Source organism: Daucus carota, chromosome 6 (assembly GCF_001625215.2).
Source record: "Daucus carota subsp. sativus chromosome 6, DH1 v3.0, whole genome shotgun sequence".
In the NCBI taxonomy this organism is placed as follows: domain Eukaryota; kingdom Viridiplantae; phylum Streptophyta; class Magnoliopsida; order Apiales; family Apiaceae; genus Daucus; species Daucus carota.
The window spans coordinates 39,876,540-39,903,035 of record NC_030386.2 but is presented as its reverse complement, the minus strand read 5'-3'; the positions used below and the strand labels follow the sequence as shown (position 1 = coordinate 39,903,035).

At 34.7% G+C, this 26,496-nt stretch overlaps 4 protein-coding genes across 5 annotated transcripts; all 4 read left to right on the top strand.

Moving 5' to 3' along the window:
* Nucleotides 1–250: 250 nt before the first annotated feature.
* Nucleotides 251–10,972, top strand: LOC108225039 (DNA (cytosine-5)-methyltransferase 1). Of its 2 annotated transcripts, none has more exons than XM_017399839.2 (21): nt 251–699; nt 1,694–1,728; nt 2,488–2,581; nt 3,350–3,457; nt 3,549–3,668; nt 4,009–4,108; nt 4,202–4,380; nt 5,119–5,184; nt 5,282–5,527; nt 7,165–7,223; nt 7,311–7,377; nt 7,924–8,253; nt 8,347–8,415; nt 9,286–9,372; nt 9,496–9,583; nt 9,712–9,830; nt 9,943–10,047; nt 10,130–10,173; nt 10,327–10,396; nt 10,500–10,603; nt 10,711–10,972. In XM_017399839.2, the coding sequence occupies exons 1-21, from the start codon at nt 397–399 to the stop codon at nt 10,871–10,873; spliced, it is 2,556 nt and encodes an 851-aa protein (XP_017255328.1). In that variant the 5' UTR covers nt 251–396; the 3' UTR covers nt 10,874–10,972. The 2 variants fall into 2 exon arrangements, with proteins under 2 accessions (XP_017255328.1, XP_063936552.1); XM_064080482.1 differs by having other exon boundaries at nt 297–699; nt 9,721–9,830.
* A 2,645-nt stretch (nt 10,973–13,617) lies between these two features.
* Nucleotides 13,618–14,874, top strand: LOC108227102 (uncharacterized). The gene is made up of 4 exons (XM_017402096.2): nt 13,618–13,779; nt 13,930–13,994; nt 14,205–14,484; nt 14,605–14,874. The coding sequence occupies exons 1-4, from the start codon at nt 13,759–13,761 to the stop codon at nt 14,608–14,610; spliced, it is 372 nt and encodes a 123-aa protein (XP_017257585.1). The 5' UTR covers nt 13,618–13,758; the 3' UTR covers nt 14,611–14,874.
* A 2,212-nt stretch (nt 14,875–17,086) lies between these two features.
* Nucleotides 17,087–18,104, top strand: LOC108227079 (uncharacterized). The gene is made up of 3 exons (XM_017402075.2): nt 17,087–17,180; nt 17,325–17,455; nt 17,600–18,104. Exons 1-3 carry the CDS (start codon nt 17,163–17,165, stop codon nt 17,841–17,843), a joined length of 393 nt encoding a protein of 130 aa, XP_017257564.1. The 5' UTR covers nt 17,087–17,162; the 3' UTR covers nt 17,844–18,104.
* A 476-nt stretch (nt 18,105–18,580) lies between these two features.
* On the top strand, nt 18,581–26,396 carry LOC108227725 (uncharacterized). Its single transcript, XM_017403034.2, has 9 exons — nt 18,581–18,817; nt 20,283–23,147; nt 23,218–23,289; nt 24,426–24,578; nt 24,978–25,141; nt 25,332–25,479; nt 25,620–25,742; nt 25,876–25,963; nt 26,062–26,396. Exons 2-9 carry the CDS (start codon nt 20,637–20,639, stop codon nt 26,250–26,252), a joined length of 3,450 nt encoding a protein of 1,149 aa, XP_017258523.1. The 5' UTR covers nt 18,581–18,817; nt 20,283–20,636; the 3' UTR covers nt 26,253–26,396.
* Nucleotides 26,397–26,496: the final 100 nt, after the last annotated feature.

Sequence of the window (26,496 nt, the reverse complement as noted above, 5' to 3'; positions counted from 1 at the left end):
GCCGTCATTAAATTGAAATAAATTTTATGAATCTGATTTTAAATTAATTATTCGAAGTTGAATTGAGAATTTGCAAAATCTATATTGAATTACTATGAAATTTAAACACTTCCAGCCCGATTCATATAATTATTGTTACAAAAATAAGCACGAATCACAATTATTCAGACTAATATACTTAGTTTTATCACCAAGTTAATAAATTACTTAAATAATCATAATAATATATCGAATGACGTGCATATTCCCCCCACATCAAAATTCAAACAATTCAATCTCATCCCGCCTCTCTCTCCTTATTTACACCCCACACCCTACCTCAAACACTCTCCGTAGCCCACTTCTCTCTGTCTCCCTCCACAAATTTCTCGCTCCCTCTCCCTCTATTCTGAAGCTATGCCTCGTAAACGAGCGGCGCCAAAATCCAACGGCGAACAAGCCGATGCACAAAAATCTCGATCTTCAAAAAGATCGAAAGGCGACGCAATCAAAGAAGAAGAGGACTTCGTTTTGCAAATCAGCGACGCCGAGGAGAATGATGAAGAGGAGTTGGTGCAAAGTAAAGACGAGCAAGAAGTTGAGATGAATATGGTTCGAAAGCCCAAGCGATTGGAGAACGAAGAGCCGAGCTTCTTTATCGGCGAGCCTATCAATGTCGATGAAGCCAAGCGACGATGGCCTGATCGATATCTCGCTGAGGTTTATTTTCTTCGTAACTAATTATGTTGTTTTTTTTTGTTTTAATGTTGTTTCAGACTAATATTCCGTCTGATTGACCAATTTTTTGACGGTTGACTTAGGGTTCGATATTTTAGGTTCCCATTTCACCAACGATACTCAGCCGTGACCAATTTCTTTGACCATCAACTTGGTGTTTGAAATTTGTGTATTTGTAGTGGACAATACACAAATCTTAATTTTTCCTTTTTATAATCTCAACGTTTTAAGATTAAAATTGCATCAAATTGACCTTTTTTGATTGATGTATTATATTTTTACACTTATAGAGGATAATATTTAAATTTTAATCTTTTCATTTCTTTATTATTGTTGTTTTAGGCTAATATTCCATCAAATTGACTTAATTCTGGCTATTGTTTTTGTTTATTGACTAGGGTTTGATATTTTTTTACACTTGTAAAGGTGGGACGTTATTAAAAAAATTAGTATCCCCCCCCTTTTTTTAATCTATATGTCATTTTAGGCCAATATTATGTCAAATTGACTCAATTGTGAATGATTTTTTAAATGGTGAATTGGGACTTGATGATTTGTACACTTGTAGAGGATAATATGCAAATTTTAATTTTTTTTTTGTTTCTATATAAATATTATTTTAGACTATTATTGTGTTAAGTTGACTTAACTTTGACTAATTCTTTCGAATATTGTCCTTGAGTTTGATATTTTTGTGCACTTCAGACTTAAGAGGATAATATACAAATTCTAGGGTCCTTGCTATGTGACTTTTTCCATAATGTATTTCATGATTTTATTGCAATAATGTTTGTTTGTTTGACGATGTGTTATAAGATTTATGGTCCATGTAATTTTTTCAAAAAGGATAAGTATTTATATAAGAACACATAAATTATTATAATTTTTTGTCATGACTTTTAATGGGACCGAATGGTTTTATCAAGATGATGGTTGAGTCGCTAATGTGGTGATGTTTTGTTCATGATATGAATAGATTAGAGGAGGCATGGAGGCTCCAAGATCCATAAGGTATTTCTATTTTTCTTTTTGTGATTATTAGATTATACTTATGAATTTGATTGGATTTGTCCTATACCTGGACATGTGTATCCAGTGCTTTGGGTGGGGGCAATTTTAATAACTGATTTATTTTTGTTCAGTTCAAAATTAAAACTGAATCAACTGAATTTTTTTTTAAAAAAAAAACTAAATCAATCAAATGGAAATTGTACAATTTGTTTCTGTCTTGCTCATCCCTAAGCTCTAGTCATATGACCATTTCAGGGAATAAAATCTTTATTTCTTGTGACAAATAAAATGCAGAGTTGGTGCTAGTTAATGTGGGCAACTTGTAGAAGCGAACGTACTTGAAAGCTTTCTATTAGAGCATGTCTGAGGGTATTACTTAAAATAATATAAAATAATGAATGTCTAAAATTTGTTGAATTTGTACTTTTATGTCTTTAGATATATGCCAAAACAATATATTATTATTATTTTTTGAATTCCAAATAGAAAATTTGAGTGGGAGATGAAATTAATGTATTTAGATGAGTTTGCGATCATCAAATATAGAAGAATGAACTTGTATTACCTAAAATTATAGCTGATATTAGTGTATCTTTAAAGTGACATAAATTTAAAGGCTATGTGTATTTGGTATTATTTGAGTGCCAAATGGACTTAATACTATAGGGTTTTGTTTAGTATTCAACAAAATTTTCTTCTCTTGAACATATTTTCACTTGACTGGAGACTAAATGTGTAGAATTAATTTTCTGAAAACAGTAATCCTGAGAAATGTCAAGCTCGTAGGCATTATAAAGAAGCAAGGGTTGACGGGCATGTATCTTTTGCTCTTGGTGATGACGCTCATGTCATGGTAAGAAGTCTATATGTATTTATCTTTTCATATACATCATGTTGCATTCAAACTCTTACACTCTTTGAATAATAGTTCTATTATAATTGCCGAGTAGTCACTAAACTTGTTAGAGTATGCAAACTATTACCTGTTTGAAGATAAATTGTGATTAGTGTCAAAAGCATCATAAATAAAAGGATGTCAATGAATCATATTTAAATATGTAAAAACTGTAGCATAAGTTGCTAGGCAATTTGGTTTGTAAAAAATTGAGTTATGAAAGAAGGCCATTTTATTTTATGGGTCGCGCTCAAGAGAACCAATGCTTAAAATGGAATCATAGAACCACTATTTTATTTTATGGGTCGCGCTCAAGAGAACCAATGCTTAAAATGGAATCATGGAACCACTAAGATTTTGATGCAGAACTCTATTTTTTACATAGATTTTCAGGATCTAAATCTAAATATATGTTTTTTCATTGTTGTGTGTGTTTAAAAGTAATTTCAAAATATAATACATAAATAAGACTTTTTTTTCCATGTGCATTTCTGCTGCAGAACCCTAACTAATACTAGAAATAAGCTAATGGTTCTAAGGGTTCTATGACTAATGGTTCTATGTGGAACATGACCCTTATTTTATATGTGATGAACTTGTGAGTAGTTTAGTTTGATGCATATTGGTTAATACCGTTAATGTCATCTTTTAATGAAGAGTATTATTCAAGTGCTGTGTAATTAGAGCTAATTTATCTCTTGTTTATTTTTGCGAAATATGTCTCAGGCCGGTGATGGAGCAGATAATTACATATGTAGGATAATTGAAATGTTTGAAGGGGTTGATGGTGAACCCTATATAACTGCCCAATGGTTTTACAGGGCCAAAGATACAGTAAGCAGCTATTTAGCAAAGTAGTTATGTTTTATTTTATTTTTGTTATGTTAATGCTTGATGAATTTATTGTTTCTTTCCTTCATCCCAGGTAATAAAAGATTGCTCAAACCTGATTGACAAAAAACGGGTTTTTTTGTCCAATATCAAAGATGACAACCATTTGGATTGTTTACTTGAAAAGATTAAAATTGTTCAACTTTCGCTAAATGTAAGTCCTGTTTATTTTTTATGACTAGTTAGTGAGTACTCCCTCTGTCCCTCTCATTTCTTTACAGTTTTTGCACACTGCTAGACACGCATTTTAAAGCGCATATAAAACATAGTTCTATAACTTATTTTTAAAATCTTTCTTTTTTGTATAAAAATTTAAACATCAAATTTTTATTCAGAAGAAAAAGGTTCAAAATAATTTATCGAACTACGTTTTACGAGAGCATTAAAATGCGTGCCGAGCCCCCATCCTCCAATGTAAACAAATGAGGGGGACGGAGGGAGTAATATCTATATGTATTATAATATAAACTTTAGTTTTGTGATTATTGTATCAGGCTGATTTAGATACTAAGATGAAGACTGTTGCAAAATGTGACTACTATTATGACATGTTGTACCATGTCCCGTTTTCAACATTCCTAAATGCCAAGCATGGTAATAACCCCTTTCTTATTAGTATTGCTTTGAAGCATGCTTCTTAGGTTATATTTTATGGGCTTTGTCTGACTCCAGTTTTGTGTTTTATAGATGACACTAAAGACGAAAATGATTCTGCTTCTGCGATCTCAAGCGAGAATGATGCCAATCAAGATGAAGGGAACAAGAACCAGAAGGAAATGAACTTGTTGGACCTGTTTTCAGGATGCGGTGCAATGTCCACTGGACTTTGTCTCGGTGCCAATTTGTCAGGTGTTAAACTTGTTACGGTGAGTCATAAATAAGGCTAGTAAGCTGCCAGTAGTAGGGATGGCAATCGGGCCGGATCGTGTCGGGTATGGCATAATCTATATCCAAACCTGGATTTTTTTATCTATACTTGAAAACGATCCGAAGATTCCGAACCTGAAAAATACCCGAAAATTAATACCTGAACCCGATCCGGTGAATTTCGGATCAGTTCGGGTATACCCGAAATTCGAATATTTTAGACCGGACATCCGAAATACCTTAAAACACAATTAATAATCATTCAACATCTGATATTTTATGATTTAAAAAGAGGTACAATAAGACCAAGAACAACATTAATTTCACAGTGCTCCAGTCTTCAACAGCATGTATCCTTGCACACTTACAACAACGCTTGTACTCATTGATCTTGATGTTCCATTGGAATTTAATTAGAATAGCAAGCAATGCTGGACTAAGGTGTTACTTCTTGATAAAATTTTCTGATTTGTGTTGATATATATCGGATATTTTTGAGTATGGATCGGGGGTCGGGTCGGATATCAGATCGATAAACACTAAATCCAAATCCAAAAACTTTTGGGCCTGAAAATCAAATCCAAATCTGAAAATTCGGGTTCGGTATATCAAAATTTTCGGGTTTTGGATTGGGTATCCGTCGGATCGGATTGTTTTGCCATCCCCAGCCAGTAGTGTAGAAATTAAAAGGGTGTTTTGTATTTGATTACTAATTATTTTATATCATTTTATTATAGAAATGGGCAGTAGACCTGAACCAATACGCATGCCAGAGCCTAAAATACAACCATCCAGAGACTGAGGTATAATTTATAAACATGTCATTTAATTGTTCTTTGTGTTCCTCTTTTTATTTAAAAAAATATTCATGTTGAGCTAATTATACTGGATCTTAACCAGGTTAGAAATGAGAAAGCTGAAGAATTTTTAGCTCTTCTAAAAGAGTGGCAAAGACTGTGTGCCTACTTTTCCTTAATTGAAGACAAAGGCTTTCAAAAAAAATATGTATCTCCCGAGATTACAAATAATGATGAAAATGACGAGGAAGTAGAAGTAGACGATGAGGAAATTTTTGAGGTAGAGAAGATTTTATCCATATGCCATGGCCTTCCTGCTGGGCAGAAGAAACCTGGATTATATTTCAAGGTACTATAATCGCTGACACATGTAAAAATGTAGGTTATTCATGTGGACCAAAATTCTGCCAGTTTCTTTTATCCCAATTTTATTATTTATTTATCTGTTAATCTACTGAACTGAAAACCCACTCAAAGAGTCACTTTTAGTATCTTACTAGCGTCCTGCATTGTGAGTTGAAACTCTGGCTATAATTGGAACTGCTCTCTAGCTCGACGAATTCACTGACCCTTACTTATTATTAAACTTGAACACGCATTCTTGCTGCATAAACAATTTGAGCTGTATTGAGATTTTGATCTTTAGTTACTCTGAGCTCAAACTCATTAATGAACAGGAATTGTATTTCACAATTCTGGGTTGCGTCTAGAGCTTCGGAAAGTGACTGGTGCTCAATACATTATAGGTTTGTTTTAATATACGACCCAATCTAAAATGAGTTAGATGTGCAACCTAATTGAAAAGAGCGTGACTTTATAAGAAAAAGTGTGGTGCATGGATCATGGGTCGTTGGGTACGTGGTACGTGAAATTTTAGTTTTTATGAATTGGGTATGATAAGCCGTGAATTGAATTCATGGCTTGATATAAGGATCCCTTTTTAGTGATTTTTTAATAAATAATATGTAGTCTAGTTATGGTTCTTATTATATATATTTATTTTATCGGGGTATATAGAAGTAAGTTGATCAGAAATTAAAATTTTAAGGTTACTTATAAAATGGCAAGGAGTCAGGGACCTTAAATATATATTTTACAAGGGGATCTAAATCTGTTTTGTAATCAAGGCATTTCTCCTTTGTCTTTTCTTTCATTTGCATCATCATCCCAACAACTTCCTTTTCTTGTATTTTTTATTGAGTGCGTTCCGGGTCGAAGAGGAATTGTGTTCCGGAACAAGTGAACTGGATCGCAACTCCATAATCCATAGGCTGACCCATGAACCATGCAACACTGAGAAATTTTTTTGCCTTGAGTTCGATAACTAAAAACTTGGTTCCCCTCAACTTGAAATACAAATTGTGTATAATTTTATGGGGATGAGTTTGAGGATGATATTAGAGAACTACTCCCTCTGTCCCAACAGATTCTTTACAGTTTCCTTTTTGGGATGTCCCATCCAATTCCTTACACTCCAAAACTTACCAAAAATAGTCAATGGGTCCCACCACTTCCCAACTTTTCCTCCCTTTTCACACTACTTTTACTCCACTATATCTTTTTTATACATTAAAAATTAGTGCGTCCCACCACTTCACCCACTTTTCTCTCTCTTTTTCACTACTTTATACATATTTCTTAACCTCCGTGCCCAAACCAAACGTAAAGAATTGGCTGGGACGGAGGGAGTGCTATGATAAGGAATGGTGTGTGTAACAACTAATATCAAGACATTGTATGCCGGTAGGTTCCTAAAACTCTAAATCAGAATAGATATGTACCAGAGTTCAACATGCATTTTTTACTATTTTTTTCTACTGGTCTGTTATTCTTTGGAGATCTAATATACGCAGTTGGTGAAATATGTTAATTCTGTCACGCATTACCTGTCGTCTAATAACTTCAGTTTACCATGCTTAGTCGTGCAAATACTATGTATAAGATTATAGCTGCTCCCCTTTTAACATGGACCAAAGTCTTGTTCAGATTCGCTGGAAGGGATACGGAGAAGATGAAGACACATGGGAGCCTGAAGATGGCTTAAGGTATAATATTATTATTGCAATTCCTACTCTAGTTTTACCTATTTCTTTGTATTTTCTTTTTAACTGTTGTATTTCTTCATCCACCAGTGGGGCTCTGGATAAGCTTAAGGAGTTTGTTACAAATGGCTTCAATTCAAAGATTCTACCTTTGCCCGTAAGTTTAAAGTTGTGAAATGGATTTCTTTACAAACCTAAAGCAATTTGATACATGTTCAAGACCAACTTCCTGTTAATTATATATACTGATAAATGACAATTAATTTGAAGGATGTTTGACATACTTTAATTTTTTTTAGAATCTTATGTTGACAAAGTGCCTAAGCTGGTGGATTTCTTTGATTCTTTGTCTTTTATTTAGTGAAGTTACTGACAGAGTTACTAAGTACGATCTTGCAACAACTTTCATGTAATATGTATTTTACTGTAGTCTTCATCTTACTGGTTAAATATTATGGTTGGTATTGGATATAATTGACAGGAATATGTACTCATGTTTTCAAGTAGTCCCTGCAACAGTTTACAGTCCCTTCCTGTATTCAAGCAGCTTCTGTAACAGCGTGTTTTCCTCCATGTGTATATAAATTAATTATCTGTCACTATAAATGCATTGACAAAATCTGTTTTCTTTCATTGTAATTGCATTGTTAAAAGGATCAATCATCTTGATGTCATATTAATTTACATTTTGACAATTTAACAGGGTGATGCTGATATCATATGTGGAGGTCCTCCATGCCAGGGAATTAGTGGTTTCAACCGCTTCAGGAACTACAAAAATCCTTTAGAAGACTCAAAAAATGAGCAACTTCTGGTTTATATGAGTATTGTGGAGTACTTGAAGCCAAAGTTTGTTTTGATGGAAAATGTTGTTGACATAGTCAAATTTGCTAAAGGTTTCCTTGGAAGATATGCGTTAGGCCGCCTTGTTGGTATGAATTACCAGGCTCGCTTGGGTATGATGGTTGCAGGGGCTTATGGCCTCCCTCAATTTCGCATGCGTGTTTTCTTGTGGGGTGCTCATCATACAATGGTAATATGTTGTTCATGACATAGTTTAATGTTCCCTCTGTAATTATACTGTACAGTGTAGACTTATTTACAGTGTGACATCTCTTTTATGCAGAAGCTGCCTCAGTTCCCATTACCCACTCACAATGTTGTTGTGAGAGGACATTCCCCAGTGGAATTCGAGGTATGTTTCTATTTTTGTATACTACTGTAAAATTTAAGGCTGCCTTTGGTTGTTTTTATTGAATCTTGTCAAATGACAAAGCAACTCAGGAAATTTCATTATGAAACAACATGTCAATTCTGTTTGTCTTATAATATTGTGGGCATTTCCACTGTTGTTAAAGATGTTGTCATCAACTCTGCACTCAGAGTTCAAGGGTTGATTCTGGAGAAGAACACTAATACAAGAGCATACTTCACACCTTTTTGTAGAAAAATTAATTTTAAAAAAATGGTACAAATATCTAACGTTATAGTACACTTGATTATTATAAACATAAAGGAATCACTCACAAGACAATTAACAACCATATTCCACCACCATAAATTCTCACAATCATTTAGTTCAGTATACAGAAACATAGTTATGAGCTCCATGATGTGGCTTCTAGCCATGATTAAATTGATCCTTTGCAACACATCTAAATATATCCCAAAGTTTATTGAAGTGGATAAAGAATTGAGCATTGTTTGATGAAATGATAGTCTAAAAACATAATTGTTTGTCTAAATTCTTTATAGATTTGTCCCAGTTGGGTCATATTTTGTGGACGTTCTCCTGGTTTGTCCTCCACGATTAACTGTGTATGATCAGTTTAGACCAAATACATGTACGTTATCAGTTCAGATCAAATACGCGTATGTTCATCACAGTCAAGTTTCTCTATTCATGTTTTCTTGTGTAGTTCTATTAACTTCTATGTCCACTTGTTTAATTCCAGCTCTTGTCATAGGATCAAAACTTGAATTATTAATCCCTCTCATTCCATCCGCAAATTATTCCAACATTATTGTTTTTTAATGATAACTCAGTTATTTTTATTGATTGCAGTCAAATGTGGTCACCTATGATGACGGTTGTGCTCCAAAATTACATGACAAATTGTACTTGGGGGATGCAATTTCTGATCTTCCAGCTGTATGTATATTCTGTGTGTTTAGAGCTTGCATTTAAAAAATGACTGATCCAGTTATTGTTTATATGTGTGTGTGTATGTGTGTGTGTGTGTGTGTATTCATTCCATTTCCCTGTATTCTGTAGGTGGACAATAATGAACCCCGTGATGAAATGCCATATGGCCCTTCTCCTAAAACTGAATTTCAGAAATTCATCAGGAAAGGGAAAGAAGGTAATGCAAGTAATAATAAGCATGAACAAGGCTAATATCTTATCCCAAGCCCAAATGGTTTGCATCTGCGTTGGTTTGGATTTTAAGCTTTTTTTTATCATCTATTCAAATTGATTAATTACATGCAGAGATGCTAGGTTCAGCACCACCACTGCTACCACAGTCAGACTGCCTTCTTTATGATCATCGTCCTCTTAAATTGAACAATGATGATTATGAGCGAGTTTGTCATATACCATTTAAAAAGGTTTGAAAAACTCTTGCCCTATAAGTTATAACCATTAACATTTCATAAAAAGTTTACAACTGTTATCATTCAATATGCATGCTAGCTACTAATTAACACATGTGAAACACAGGGGGCCAATTTTAGGGATCTTAAAGGGGTGAGAGTCGGACCTGATAATAAAGTGGAATGGGACCCTGATGTTGAACGTGTTTATTTGTCCTCAGGAAAGCCTTTGGTATGTTTCGTTAATTACTGCTTGCCAGTTTATTTGGAACAAAAGCCTTGAAATTTGACAAGAACTTGGTGTAACTTTGCAGGTCCCTGACTATGCTATGACATTTGTGCGTGGAACCTCTTCCAAGTAAGGAATATTTAATTATACATCTTTCCTTCTTTGATTGGAGAAAGTTATGTAATAGTTTCATTTTACATCTATGGCCATTTGGGAGATATCTTTTATTTTCTTGTTTAATTTTGAGAGAAAGTTGTATAATGGTTTCATTTTATATCTTAGGCCATTTGGGAGATTATGGGGGGATGAGACAGTACCTACTGTAGTTACCAGAGCTGAACCACATAATCAGGTAATCTTTGTATCTATATTTGATACGATGAGTCTGGTCTATGATATATGGATACTTATGTTTAGTGTGATAACTGTTGTGACTGACTATTTATATTTGCTAGATAATTATTCATCCTGAACAAAATAGAGTCCTCACTATCCGTGAGAATGCTAGACTGCAGGGCTTTCCTGATTATTACAAGCTCTTTGGTCCTATTAAGGAAAGGTAATTAGTTCAAAAGATTTTGCTACTTTTATATCATCATATACTGCCAATAATTTCCATCTTACAGAACTCAACCCAAATAAAATTCTGTTTTTATTGTTGTACAGGTACATTCAAGTGGGCAATGCTGTTGCTGTTCCCGTGGCAAGAGCCCTCGGATACTCATTGGGACTATCAGTTAGAGGCAGTGGCTGGTCTCCTTTGCAACCTTTATTCACTTTGCCAGCAGGATTTCCTATTTGTCAGTCTCATGCTTCTGATGAAGTTTGAAATACAATCTCATTCTTTGTTATTCATTCATCATTTTGTATTTGTATTAGTTACTGTTGGAGACCTCCTTGAACACAATAAAATTTGATCTTAATTTATGGACTCTGGGTGGAAGAGAAAGTATGAAAAGAACTACATCCTTCAGGAATTTCCAAAGATATCCAACTTGTTTGTCATGGAATGCAAGCTTTATGCTGTGCCGTACAAGGTTTTCGGAGGTTGTTCATGGTTTCGAACAATGAATAATATATTTTGTGAAATTCAAATGTTAGATCATCAAAGGAAAAACAAGTACAATTTTTTAGAAAATATATGATATTTTCTTTTAAAGAAAACATTGTATTGTTGTTATCACAACATCACCATACAATTCAACCCTACTTTTAAGTGGATAATAAAATTTGTAAATTAAATTCGCCAGAGCTACTAATTTCAAGCTATTATCACTCATTTCTTGCTGACACATTCCCACAATCCCTCTCCCTCTCTCGTTTCTGATAAGTCCCAACAAACTCACTGCATAAGCTTCGAAGCCTCCCCTATAAGCAAGCATTCTTAACTGTTCTCTGCTCGTCACACTTGTCATCTTCTCTATGGCTTCATATATATAGGTGCAAATGCACACATAAAATCTTGCATACTTCTACGTTTTGTTAGATATTTTTTCTTTCTGGGAGCAATTTTCGAATATGGCTTTCAAGATGGTGGCAAAGCAATATCAGATCCAAGCACTAAATCTTATAGTATGTAGCTTTTTTGTTATGTGATATGCTTCGGAGTTTAGAGATTTAATCTGTTGTTTGATATGGTATAAGTAAATTTGTGCAGAAGTACGGGAGATATATGTCAGAAAATGTGAATGTAATGGGGCTATTTCATTCACCACTTTCTTCAACTCCCAAAGTGGTCACTCATGTTCCCGATCATGCAGCTGCTGATCATTTTCTGCGTGTAAGAGGAACAATGTAAATCTCTCTCTCTCTCTCTCGATCACACAATCACACATCACATCTCTCTCTCTCTCTCTCTCTCTCTCTCTCGATCACACAAACACACATCACATCTCTCTCTCTCTCTCTCTCCCTCCCTCCCTCCCCTGTTTCGATCACTCACACATCACATTGCGTATGTAATTGCAACTACAAATCACCCATATTCCAATTTCATCATTGCATGCATAAGACTATCCATCGTTTTCGGTAAACCATGGCGTATGCATTATTAATATATATAACTTATTACACACGGATGAAATCTACTCATATTGCACGCATTCTCCTCCAAATTAAAAGATCTCTTAAACGGAATTAACCTATACACAGTCGTCATTTCAATCTGGTATGTAAATCATCATTCCCAACAAAATACTTGCATGTCATTGCAGAGAAGGCGGAACCAGAAGAGGGAAGAAGCTAGTTGAGCTACTCCCATTTGTCGGAATAGTGTTGGGAGCCGTGGGAATGGGAATTCACACAGCATACCATCAACTCGTTCATTCTCCAGCCATCAAGATCTCCAAACTCAACCGATCTTCCTTGTGGGAACTGGACCGTCCCGATCAACTCATACATTCTGGCAAGGAATTCGTTAACAGATCTTTATTCCGAAAATTCGGCCATATTCAACAACGAGAGTCGTACTCTTCCGGTAGCTCTAGCTCGCACATAAAACCTATTTATACAACTAATAGTTACATTACTGCTACTGCGACCACCACGGATAAATTAGTTAATCATTAATTTTTACTTTTAGAGTTACTTGTAAGCTTGATTTGGTTTGATTTACCAGTTATTTCGTTTTATCAGTTCTAATCGTCGTCAGTTTTTGTTGTATATTTTGACATTCCAAAATTTTGGTGAGAACTTGCCTCTCAATTTAGACGAACATTCTGATAATTTTTATATTAAATTAGTACGTGTTTGTAATTATCTTGTTTAATGCGTATGTGTTTGAAATTATCTTGTTTTAATGTGTACGTGTTTAAAATTATCTTCTTTTTCTCGCAAACTACTTAATAAATTAAATTAAAATTAATACAATAAATATGAATAGAAGTAAATTAAAAATATTTGTAATATTCTTATACCCTAAAACACCAACGTGTTTAAAATACTGATCCCTTCTTTTTAATATTCAACAATTTATTGTAACAATTTGAAATATTCATGTCTCATCAACTTCTTTTCTGATTATATATTAATGAAAGCATAATATAAAATTTTAAAATACGAAATCACATGTATCTTATTCTTGTGAATTTAGCGAAATAATTATAATGTGGACAAATACTTATAAACTTAAAATGGTTCTCAAACATTGTAAATTTTTGCTTTTCTCCCTAAAATATCTAAAAAGAAAATATGTGACTAACATCTATAATAAAAATTCTCTTTTTAGATCATGATAATAACGATAAATTCATGTAAATATAAATTTTCTATTCTCTAAGAAAATCAGGATCACGAGTAAACAAATAACTAATGATCATTAGAGCTGCCAAGGGATTTAATGGAGGAGAGAAAGTGAGGCCGAATACCAAGTTCCCGAGTCTAATTCGTACACATCAAATTGAGCTCCGTCAGAGATTAATTTATCGTCGAAAAAGCTTGATTTGTTGTAGGGCTATGCATACAAATTCAAACACATTTTGCTATCCCGATCTCTCGGTATACCAATGAAGTAGCAACGAAGCACATAATTTTCGACAGTATATATATAACACATGTCATCTTATCACTTTCCCTCGCCTTTGCATGTGCCTTTAGAATAGTTCCTCTTTTCTGTTTATAGATATGGATATATAAAACTAGTAGTTCCTAGCCAGCTCTCCTGATCTTATAATACATCATTTCTTCGCTAGCTATTATATATCACAAGTCGCAAATATGACTTCCACTTGGGCCGCGGTAGGTTCGCAATCCTGGATGTTTTGGTGGTCGGTTTTGATCCTGTTTTTTTGTAGTCGTAGCTTTATTAGCGCATTAGGAAATAGGATCAAGATATTTATGTAGCATTATGTTAATTAATCAGGTTAATGAGTGCGATTGTATATGCAGAGGTATTCGAGATCATTTTTTGGAATGAAAAGTGGGATGACTGCTGCTGATGGGGGACGACTCAGGTAAGTATGATAGATATATAAAGAGACATGATAGACACGTGCTCTCTAATTTTTTTTGACATTTTTAAATTTTACAAAATTATATAAATATTACTATAAAATTTAATAATATATAGATAATTTTCTGAAAATTTGAGTAATCAGCATCCTAGAATCCGAGCTGGCATGCATGTGTATATGAATATAACAATAAGTGCAACATGGTTGCAGCAAAAATGGGTATAAAGGATCGAAATCGTGGACGAACATATACATGGTACGGGGATTGATAATGATGGTGATGGGGGTGGGAATCCACACGGCGTCTCACCATCTTGTGCATTGCCCTGGGATTAACGTCTCCAAGAAGAAAAGACAGACCTTCCCGGAGCTTGAGCTTTCCGGCGACGACATGCTTTCTGGGAAAAAATACGGTGTGTGCCGGAAGCTTGGCCGATTCAATTACTCCATTGGAGAACATTCCAATGCCTCTTCGCCCAGCCCATACCAGGTAATAAATATAACTGAGTAATGTTACGTATTATTTTTTCCACAGAGAGATATGTATTTGAAAGTGTAATTATATATTAAGCTGGCTGATTATAATCTTACATGTTGCATGTTTGAAAAGATCTAGAGAAGAGGAAAGCTTCAAGTTGAGAAGGCCAGGCCGATCAGTTGCTGCGGCTGCCACATAAATTTATTAATATATTGTATTTATGATTTTTAGTTTATTAAATTTTGTTTTATGTAATTAAATAAAAGGAAGCAGCCGGCCGATCAGTTGCCATTTCATTGTACATATATAAGTGTAGCATTTTCTTTATTTATAATGATTCATGTTTTCAGATGTTGCGATCATCTGCTACTCAGCTTCGGACGTGATTTGATTTGATTTGATTCCGTTATATTGTTATTATATTATATATTATATATTATATACTCATTTTAATATAGATTTAGAGTCACGTATGATACGACTTGGTTAACCACCGTCCCGGCAGTTCCGGCCAACTGACAGCCACCTCTCTTGGCCGTATCCTAGGCGATCCTAATTTTAATTCCAGTTTCGAATATACATATTTTAATCAAATAATAAATTTAGGAGTTTGAAAATATTTCAAAAATTAAATTCAAAATTTACGAATTTATAAAATTAGTAGGGATAAAAGAATTTTAATTAATTCTTTAATTTTATAATTAATTATCTGGAAATTCTTTTATTTGTAATTAAGTAAATTAATTTTTTCCAAAATTTTATTTATTTAATAAATTTGTTATAAACAAAATATCAAAATTTGAATACTTTTAATATTCTAATATAATTACCAGATCTATATTATTTAATAATTGAAAACAAAAATAAAACATTTACCAAATATTTCGACACTTAAAAATGTATTAACTAGTTCTATACATAGTTTTGCATCCAAACAAATAAAATTGGAATTAGACATCTCTATGTGAATTATGTTATTTTTCAGAAACAAATCATTCAATTTTTTAGAAAACAATAATAATAAAGAATTAAGGTGAGCTAAACATGCACTCTTAATTAACAAATTTTATGACTTTCACTCTTGATATATTCTCATTTACAATGCCTAAAAATCATAAACCTTGTTATAAATGCAATGAAATGTATGTTCATATGTAAACCAAAAAACCAATGAGGCCGTTTTACCCGTACATCCCGACCAAAAAGATTGTGTGTTTATATATATGATTACTATCAGAGGGTGTTAAATGGAATTTTATGATGTAGATCTCACTGCTATGTTCTCAATTCTCATGATGAGCAGTCAGTAAGATGAAGCACTGTGAAGAAGCAACTACGTCTGTGAATCGTATTGTGATGGGGAGCGGTTGATTCATTTAGTGATGGGCTATAGAGGTTTTGTTTGGACATCTGATAGCAGTTTGTGCCCTGCAATGGATCAATGTCAGAGCTCTATTATGGCTATATCCATCAGCATGAGTAATTTTCTTTTGCACCAATTTTTGAATTATCATTTTGTTTCAAGAAATATGGACTGCGCTGGCTAGAAGAAAATATATCGAGTATGAAGCTGCAATGATATTATTCTTCGTATTCATGTTGGCCAGCCGGGACATAGTGTACAGGATTATGGAAATCAGCAAATTCTCTAGAAATGAGATTGTTATCAGTACCATACTCTCAAAGTTTTTACGCATTTGCGCAAAGAATATCAGCTTGTACAATCCACTTCGTCCTATTTTCTGTGTCAAGGTCATTAACATATTAGTAGCCATTGGAAAAGGCAAGCAGATTCTTGTTGATATCACCATTTAAGCTTTCTTCCAGATTCTGCAGTGGTCGGCAGAGACCCAAATTTGCAACATAGGACGATTTCGTGTAATATCTTGTTCATTAAGTTGGTTTTAAGGGTCTTTCTTTTTTCTTCCCCATTCGATGAGTGCATATTTGTTTCATATTACAATCTCTTGCAACTTACTTGATATGGGAAGTTAAGTGAGTTTGGTGTCCTACAGTGTAGAGCCTTTTTAGCATTGTCCACAGATTTCAGGCGCAGAATGTACATTACTATAATCTTTTACTTGAAACCAATTTTGATACAGGGTTTAAACTATTCAATATATATATATATTATATAGTAAGGTCTCTCCCATGAACTCTCAGTTACAAATATTTTTTACACACATATATATCGGTGAAAATTATATAAATTGAATTTTATTGTGAACTAATGACGTACACTAAAAATACTAGAAAATTGTTATCTTAATAACAAATAAGATTATTATTTTGAAAACTATAATCTTCTATTAATTTAATATCTTCTGTACAGTATAGAATTACAAAGGTGAAAATGACATTTATGTTTTAAATTTTAAGTTGCATACTACAATTATTTTCACATTTTGATGAATGCTTAAATATCTACGCAGGAGACAATGGCAGTTCCTACAAGTATGGAGCCTCACTAATTTGTATGACTCTGAATCGGCCATTTTGGTTTCCCTTTATACTTGCGTATCATAATCTTTCCTAGATCTACGCCCACACAAATTATAGTTATCTTCTTCCTATCCAAATCTATAAATTTGTTAGCTAGTTTTCATATCAATTCGCCTCTTCCCTTCATATATAATAAATTTCTTCTTAAATAAACTGCTTCTGAATATACTCAAAAACAACAAAAAAAAATGGCTTTCAGGGCAGTGGTAAGTTTTCTTTGGACCCATGCATCCTTTTTATTATATTTTTCGAGATCAGTCGGGACTCGAATGCATAGTTTTGGACACATGCACCCTTTTTTATCTTCGTCAACACATGCCTAGTTTTTAATATTGCATGTCATTGTGCAGAGGTGCTGGAGATCAATGGTGGAATGCGAGAATGCTAACCGAGCAATTATGCGCCGCTCATTCGTCTCGACCGCCCCGAAAAACTCCAGCTCCGCCTCCACTGCCGTGAACAATGAACAGCACAAGCAGAAGTAGGATATATGAGACCAAAATTTAATTAAATTTTGAAAGAGTTCTCTCTGGATTTTAAGAATTTGTGAAATTTCTCGAAATTTCAAACAAAGATCAGTAAAATTCGGTTTTCAAATAATTGACGTTTGACTTGTTGCATGCAGGAACAAATGGGTCACCCCAGAGATGGTGCCACTGGTTGGAATGATGGGAATTGCGGTTGCAATAGGTATCCACACAGCATACAAGAATCTAGTTCATGCACCATCTGTAAAACTCACCAAAACCAACAGGGGTTCTATTTCTGAAGCTGATAATCCTGATGAACAGATTTACTCGGGTGGTAAATTTGTGAATACTTCGTTTCTTCGCAAAGTTGGTCACATCCAGGATAGCAGCCGACACTGAACTGAGCCAGCATCAATGATCATCAAGATATAATTGATAAAACATGAGTATATTTATTATTTATTCACCATGTATAAGAAATGACTATAGTTTTTCATCCGCTTCCTTCCGATAGTTTCTAGAATTCAAAGGAGGGACGGGGCTGAGTGTTTTATATTATTTTTAAATGTTTGTAAGATGTGATTGATATCTATGGATATCTATGTACTCTCTGTGTACTCTCATAAAGATTATTAATTAAGTTCACTTAATTTAATTTTGATGCCTCGTATATTTTGATGATTGTATCCTTGTATCTTTGATGGTAAGAACTCGTGATTAAACTTAATTAATTAAAACAATATAATTTTTTTTATAAAGTTTCAGATTAAAGATTTTCCTTTCTTGTGGAGAAATCTAAATCCAAAATATCAATATTTAAATTAAAAGATTCATCGAGTAAACAAGATTTTAAAATAATCCCAAATTTGAAAGCTAAAATTTTTTAGAATTTAAATCAGTTACTCCCTTGATCATGCTTGATGCTTCAAGTTTAATAATAACCCTCGAGAAGAATACAAAGATAAATTTTTATTTTTTTTTTGACAATTAACATCAAAATGAATTTTTATTTCTATTTCGGAGTAACTAATATTTGATTTTTTTTACCAATCTATTTAAAAAAAAATAAAAATCAAAGTCAAGTGGATCAGGGGCAAAATGGGATATTGAAGAAAGGCCAAACTTTGACTTTAAGCAAACCTAGGAAACTAATTCAAATCGAAAAAGAAACCGGCAGACATCACCAGACACTTCCAAACTCTTCAATCCCAACTCTCTAACTGAAAACCGAACACAAAGTCTAACAAACGAACCTCCGCTTGTCTGTGTCTATCTCCATCTATACATACAAACTCAGATACATGTCTTGTTATTACATACAACCTAGTAGTCTGTAATAATTATCAGATTTGTCATTGGGAACTGGACCTGCAGTAAGTTTTACTCTTTCTACATTTTTTTAATTTTTAATTTGTTATTTTTTTGATGTGTTTATTTGATAATCTGCTTGTCAAATTTAATTGATCATTGCTGTTATTGTTATAGATCTGTTATTATTTTGATTTGCTGCTGAGATTATTATCCGGTTTGGCTGAGCTTATAAGCAGCTTATGATTGGAAAAATGAATGTTGTTTTTGGCTTATAAGCTGAGAAGTGTTTTGTTTTGTTTTGCTCAGTGATGCATTGTGTGCGTGTGTTTTGCTCGTATTGCGATATGATATAGTGTAAAAGGTGTTGGCACTTGAACTCAGTGCTCTAGATTCAAGGCGATTTTGTTCATTTCTGTGTAATATAGCTCTAGGCAGTGTGATTATGAGGTTATTGGAGTTTGGGAAATGCAGTAGGTAGTAAAAAGTTAGGGATAGAGATAGAGTTTTGGAATGTGCAGTAGTTTTCGGTTATCGACTGTTGCATCTGGATTCTGGAAGCACTTTTAAGGTACAGAGAATATCGAGCATTTTTTGGAAATCGAATGACTGTTTTTTGTACTCCCTCCGTCTCAATTTATAGGTCCATTTTAGAAAAAAAATTTGTCCCAAAATACTTGTCTCTCTCTTCTTTCAATACAAATTTATCTACATATTAATTGTGATTTTTTTGAAACTCAACATTATTCTCACTTCTCAATGCATTAAATCCCTATATTTATTGTGATTTTTTTGAAACTCAACTATATTCTCACTTATCAATGCACTAATTAATGATTCATGAGATAAGATTCTATGTAACCAACTCTTTTCTTAATATGTGTGTTTATTCCAAAATGGACCTATAAATTGAGACGGAGGGAGTAATTTTTTCAAGATAACTAGGAAAAAGTAGGGATTTAACTATGGCTCTGACCTCTCCTTTTTTGTTTATATATATAATTTTGCCTTGGTGTTTTACACTTTTACCAAATTTAAGGGTTCGGCTTTGTAGCATATACTTTTTCTCGCAAAAAAGTCAGCGTTCCTCTCGCTCTTTGTTCAACTTCTCTGCGATCATGTATGCTTCTATCAAGACTTCCAAATATGATATCACTTTAATCATCTTGACATGAAACTGTTTAGTAAAAATTTGGGTACTTGATTCAGGGCTCAGGTTCGAAAACTTCTATTGACTTATATACCTTCTTAAACACAAATAAGCGCATTCCTGAAGTGGTTGATAACCAAATAAATTAAGCAAAAGGCTGAAGTAGAAAATTAAAAGGAAGGAAGCTGTGGTGAAAAATTTCAAAAGGAAGGGACCTGTTAGGCATGATTCTAAAGTAGATCCTAGAATGATATAAGTACAAAACTTAGATGTTCGTTAATTAGCAAATCATGTAGCAGACTGCCGTAATTTTTTAATCTTTGATCTTGAATTTTGTAATGTTACTGATCACTGACATTGTTTTTTCTGTGTCCTTCTAGTTACTCATGTTCTGAAGACCTTCAGTCCCGTGTTGCATAAAGATTGTGAAATCATAGCAATCCTCTAGGTTTGCTGATTCTTTGATCTTCTTGTTGGATGATGACCTGATTGTGCCTAGTTGCTGACGTCAAAACTATACTCCAAATAGTAAAAATAAGTCACAATCTCAACTGTTTCTCCCACTCTCTGTTTTCTTTTGGTTTCTAGTCGGTTACTGTGGTTATTTTATAGTTATCTCTGGCAATAGCAATATCTTAAGATATGTGTTTTTTCCATAATGGCTTTCATGCCACACTCATGGTATTGCGGTATTGACATTTGTCCCCATTGAGGTGGTGAGGTGTGTGTGTGGTATGGAACATCCGACTAATTACAATCATGTTCCATACAATGACATTGATCCTGAGAATAAAGCATTTGAAACTTCGTCTCAGGGATTTATTATGGACCCAACAGGTCATGTAAATTCCAATTTGAGGCCTCCAGAGCTTGTACATCATTACTCTATACAGACAGGCGAGGAGTTTGCTCTCGAATTTATGCGTGACAGGGTAAATCCAAGGACACCATTTGTTCCATTAGCTGGTGGTGGTTCGGGTCTTACAACAGGCTATTCAGAAGGCATTATAGGGAGTAGTCATGTTGTTTCTGAAACGGGTTTGAGAGTATCTGCACTAAACGTTGTAGAGCAGGGCTCCAAACACTTTGAACATAGAAACTCTTCCTTTTATGAACCAAGCAATTATGGATCTGTGTCATCAGTACCTCGTAATCATTCTGCTTACAGCGATAACCTAATTCCTCGTGAATACGCCTCTTCCGGAACATCTGACGACTCATCCAAAAAGATTAAGGTCCTCTGCAGCTTTGGTGGTAAGATCCTGCCTCGTCCTAAAGATGGAAAGCTCAGATATGTTGGGGGAGAAACACGCATTATACGTATAAGCAAGGACATCTCTTGGGAGGACATATGGCAGAAAACTAGAGCAGTCTATAGGCAAACCCATACCATTAAGTATCAGCTTCCTGGGGAGGATCTTGATGCTTTAGTTTCCGTATCTTCAGATGAGGATTTACAAAATATGGTGGAGGAGTGTAATGTTCTTGGAGATGGGGAAGGGCTGAAGAAACTCAGAATGTTTCTATTTTCGATGGATGACTTAGATGATACTCATTTTGGTCTGGCTAATCCCAGTGGTGATTCTGAAGTGCAATATGTAGTTGCTATCAATGGAATGAGTTTTGGATCAAGAAGGGACTTATCATTGGATGGGATAGCAAGCTCATCGCCATATAATTTTGACGAGACTGATGGATTGAATGTTGAAAAGAATACAGGTAGAGTTCCACACGAATTTGATGAAAATAATACTTCATACTTTACAGACTTTGCCGCCTCACCATTGGCAGCTGAATCATCTCACCCGCTTTCATCGATACCTTCCAATATTCATGAAACTCACTCACGCACACAGTTTTCTCAAGGCCTGCTGAAACTTGGAGAAAATGCGCCACACAACTTGCAGTATGTTCACGAACAGCATAGTTCTAATTATACACCCTCAGGAGATAGTTCTGTTCTGCATCCGTCTCATGTTAGTGGGCTACCAGAGGGACAGAGTTCTAGTGGTGTAGGTTTACAAGATGTTCAAGTACGAGGAAGAGGAGCAACAGTAAAAGGTGATTATCCAAGTCCACAAGACTACAAACAGTCAAATGATACAAGTGATCCCGCAAAAGTACAACAGTCGAATGATAAAGAATTGGGCACACCCAGTATCACAGTCGCTCCTGAAGAAGCAAGCTCAGACTCCAATCTTATCGATTTAAGCTATTTGGAGCCTCCTGTACAGAGTCACTTCCGTTCTGAACGATATCCCCGAGAGCAGGCAGAGTCGCTAAATAGGTTAACTAAGTCAGACGACTCCCTTGGCTCTCAGTTTCTTGTACCAAATTCTGATCTTGGTAAGGATTCCAAGACAGAGTTTGTTGACAATTCACCCGTCGAAAATTTGGACTCCCATACTGACCAGTCCCTTTCCAGAGCAAAGCTTACTGATCCTAGAATCAGTGATAATGCCCTTGCAAAATCTCAAAGTTTAAAGGCTGCAGCACAGGAGCATGCTAGTGAAAATGATGCTCTAATTGAAAACGGAGTGCCTAAGGCTGGCTATGAACCAAACTCCATTAATGAGAACATAAATGATTCTCTAGTTAGTGAAAATACAAAGGTTGACTGCCATGAGGATCCCCCATCAAGTCACCCAGACTATCCTTGGGCTGACCGGTCTAGAAGTGATATCTCTGCTTATGAAACTTACGGTAATTCAGGAGAACCCTCAGCTACTATTTCCATTCCTGAAAGGGGGGACATCTCTATTGATATAAATGACCGATTTCCTCGAGATTTCCTTTCAGATATATTCTCTAAAGCTATGCTTTCTGAGGATTCTTCTGGTACAGGTCCGCTGCAGATAGATGGGGCTCTGAGCCTGAACATGCCAAACCATGAGCCTGAACACTGGTCCTTCTTCCAGAAATTAGCGCCAAATGTGTTTGATCAACACGATGTTTCTCTTATGGATCAAGATCATCCTGATTACTCGTCTAGACTCCCAAAAGTCAAAGAAGACTCTTCTAGAACTTACAAAAATATCCTTTTAGCAAATAGTCAAATCCCTTCAAGCCAAATAAATTCGCAAAATAATTTTGGTGAAGATGATCATAAAGAGTTACCTGACTCAGTTGTTGATTCAACCACCGATTTTCATTCGGATTACAATCCTTCACCGTTCACACACAGTGAAGCTATGCAGTTTGATGACATGGCGGAAGACGGAATAATGCAAGACTCTGAGTATGAGGTACATTTTCTTGGTTGTATATAAATATATGTTTCAGTTTTCTGTCTCTCATAATCAATTGAACATGTAGGGTGGGAGCAGGAAAGCTGGGTTACCTCCCATAGATCCTTCTCTGGGTGATTTCGATATCAGTTCTTTGCAGGTATGGCATACAGTTTTGTAGTGAAAAATATGTGTCTGTAACTATTGCATGACAAGCCAACAAGGTGTTGGTGTGGTGGTAGAGCTCTTGTACCCCCTTGCGGGAGGTCGGGAGTTCGACTCCCCACGTGTGCGTGTGTAATCAATTAGCAAAAAAAACTATTGCATGACAATTTTCCTTTGTGGTTTTTAGTTTCAGCCTTTGTTCTTTTTCTGCACTCCTGATAGAGTCAAAAAATCTAGAAGGGAAATAATATCAATGAACAAACAATTACTTAAATTATATAAAAACCTCTTTATATTTCTCGTAGGGAGGAATGTTCATTAGAAGCTAATATCAATTCCGTATTCCGGATCCTTATTATATTCATTAGAACTTAATACAAAACTACAACACGTGCCTGCATATTACTAAGTAGATTATAGCTTCCTTGAACTTATAAACCATGGAGCTGGTCAACTGATGGTGAAAATGTAAAATTTTCAGTTAACTTGTTTTTATTTAGGCTGTTCAGTAAAAGTTGAACAAATTTTGCTTAAATCATCGGGAGTAAAGTTGGACAATATTATTTAAACTATTCCTTGTGCTATCATTGAATTGTTAATGCAAGCTGTCTATTGTGCTATTCTGATCATGATCAAGATGTTGGGAATTACTAGACTATATTTCAGTGGAAACTGTGTAAGGGCATACTTTATGCACTTTCGACTTTGAAGGTAGAGAACTGCATAAATCTATAACAAACCTTTTCTATCCTTTAATGATGTAAGGAATAAACTTTAGTTTAGTCAGAGATTTTCTTAATAGAATCGATCTTGATATAATAGCAAGAAATATGGGGCAGAATTGGCTATGTCTTTCTTTATGCTCTTTCCGTAGATTAGATACCATTAAAAAAATCAGTTCCCTCTTAAACCCCTTTTTTATACCATCGTCCTTATATGCTTCAGGAAGCCATAATAAGAACCAAGAACCCCTAGTGCAACCCCTAATAAAATTATTTACAGTTTTATTTCTTGTTTACTTCTCTTATTCTATTTCAACTGATTAAGCAGTTTCAGATTTTGTTCATTCTTAATAATTATTTTCTTAAAAAATAAGTAAAAACACTTCCTTGTTGCTTCATGCCTGGACAGATAATAAAAAATGAAGACCTTGAGGAACTAAGGGAACTTGGTGCTGGCACATTTGGAACAGTATATCATGGAAAATGGAGAGGAACAGATGTTGCAATAAAAAGAATAAAGAAGAGTTGCTTTGCAGGTCGATCATCAGAGCAAGAAAGATTGGTACTTCATCTTCTTCATCTTATCATGACTTTAATATGTATACTTATCTAATATTATAGGTGTCTCATTTTGCTTTTTTACCTCTTGGACGAGAAGTTTACCTTGATGGGTACTTAGCTAACTCTTAAAAGCTTGGTAAACAATAGCAAACACCCCCTATATCTGTTCTCGTGCCCAAAAAAGGAGAGAGCCCAATATGCAAATTAATAGACTAACAATGAGTACATGAAAATATGTTTTCCTTTGTGTGGCTCTAACATAAATTCGGTTTGGTAGCTCGTATTATTTATTGCGCCCATTAGTTGCTCCTCTGATGAAGCAGCTGAGTACTTGATTTTGCATTCATGTCTGTGGCTTTGAATTGAAGTTAAAGTTTGACTGACAAACATGCTGTTTTAGACCATGGAGTTCTGGGGGGAAGCTGAAATTTTGTCAAAACTTCATCATCCAAATGTGGTCGCATTTTACGGTGTGGTGCAAGATGGGCCAGGGGGGACATTAGCTACTGTGGGAGAGTACATGATTGATGGTTCTCTAAGGCATGTTTTACTTCGTAAAGACAGGTAAATTCTTGCACCATTTTTTTTGGTGTTCCCATGATATGTGACGATATTTGATCCTATATATTTTATCAAGACACAAATTTGAATAATTTTAAATTAATTTTTTGCTTGTTTTTACTTGTTTTCCCCAGCCACAACTTCAGATACCATAGCATAATTCTTTTCGGCCTTTTCCATATATTATTTGCAGGCATCTTGATCATCGAAGGAAACTCATCATTGCCATGGATGCAGCCTTTGGAATGGAGTACTTGCATTCAAAAAATATTGTGCATTTTGATTTGAAATGTGACAATTTACTGGTCAACTTGATAGACCCTTCCCGGCCCATTTGCAAGGTTTTGTTTTATTATCAATATTAGAAAAATTATCTTGAGATGGATACTTCTTCCAACAGTGTTTATCTGATGTATATCAGATTTGGAAAACCATTGTTTTGTTCATAGAGTACTTTACTTGTATAATTACCCCTTTTCAGGTAGCTGATTTTGGCTTGTCAAAAATTAAGCGAAATACCTTGGTCTCCGGGGGAGTACGGGGGACCCTCCCTTGGATGGCCCCAGAGCTGCTCAATGGGGGTAGCAATAAAGTTTCTGAAAAGGTATACATCCAACTACATATAAGTACAGAAGTTAGGAACATGTTTTTGTCTGATTTTTGCTTGGGTAAAGAATTATTGATAAACTTTGTTGGCTCTGCACCTTGCTATTGATTTTCTTGCCTTTGTTAAATAGGTCGATGTTTTCTCCTTTGGTATTGTCTTATGGGAGATTCTTACCTGCGAGGAGCCTTATGCTAACATGCACTACGGTGCAATCATAGGTGTGAAGCTAGCTTTATGTTGAAATATCACTCTGTTGTCGTTTATAATTATATGTATGTATATAGTTTATAGCCGTTGATCTCTCTTTCTCATTCAGGAGGAATTGTGAATAACACTCTTAGACCAGCTATCCCAAGCAATTGTGATCCTGAATGGAGAAGGCTCATGGAGCACTGTTGGTCTCCAAATCCTGTGGTCAGGCCATCTTTTACTGAAATCACCAATCGTCTACGTGTGATGACTAAAGCTTGTCAAACAAGAGGACAGGTTCACAAGGCATCTAATTAGTGAACTGATTTATTTTATTCATGTTTTTTAACGAAAATTATTGCGATATTTTATTAATTCAAGGTACTAATGCAATGAATGCGAACTATATTCCGATCAGGGGGTTTCAAGATTTCCTTTGAAACTAAACTCTGTTTTGATGAACTTTCTTTTGCCTCCGAAGTTTTAAATTTTGATTTTGAAATTGTTAACTACACGCATATGTTTCAGTTTATCTGATACGGTAGCCACTAGGTTGAAGAGG

Bases quoted from the DNA above. Each gene is read 5' to 3' on its own strand.
- LOC108225039 (XM_017399839.2), top strand. From the start codon at position 397: ATGCCTCGTAAACGAGCGGCGCCAAAATCCAACGGCGAACAAGCCGAT. The intron at 8,254-8,346 runs GTAATATGTTGT...TCTTTTATGCAG, and splicing joins GGGGTGCTCATCATACAATG to AAGCTGCCTCAGTTCCCATT. The intron at 9,584-9,711 runs GTAATGCAAGTA...AATTACATGCAG, and splicing joins CATCAGGAAAGGGAAAGAAG to AGATGCTAGGTTCAGCACCA.
- LOC108227102 (XM_017402096.2), top strand. From the start codon at position 13,759: ATGACTTCCACTTGGGCCGCG. The intron at 13,780-13,929 runs GTAGGTTCGCAA...TTGTATATGCAG, and splicing joins TGACTTCCACTTGGGCCGCG to AGGTATTCGAGATCATTTTT. The intron at 13,995-14,204 runs GTAAGTATGATA...ACATGGTTGCAG, and splicing joins GCTGATGGGGGACGACTCAG to CAAAAATGGGTATAAAGGAT.
- LOC108227079 (XM_017402075.2), top strand. The intron at 17,456-17,599 runs GTAGGATATATG...TGTTGCATGCAG, and splicing joins AATGAACAGCACAAGCAGAA to GAACAAATGGGTCACCCCAG.
- LOC108227725 (XM_017403034.2), top strand. From the start codon at position 20,637: ATGGAACATCCGACTAATTACAATCATGTTCCATACAATGACATTGAT. The intron at 25,743-25,875 runs GTATACATCCAA...TTTGTTAAATAG, and splicing joins GCAATAAAGTTTCTGAAAAG to GTCGATGTTTTCTCCTTTGG. The intron at 25,964-26,061 runs GTGTGAAGCTAG...TTTCTCATTCAG, and splicing joins GCACTACGGTGCAATCATAG to GAGGAATTGTGAATAACACT.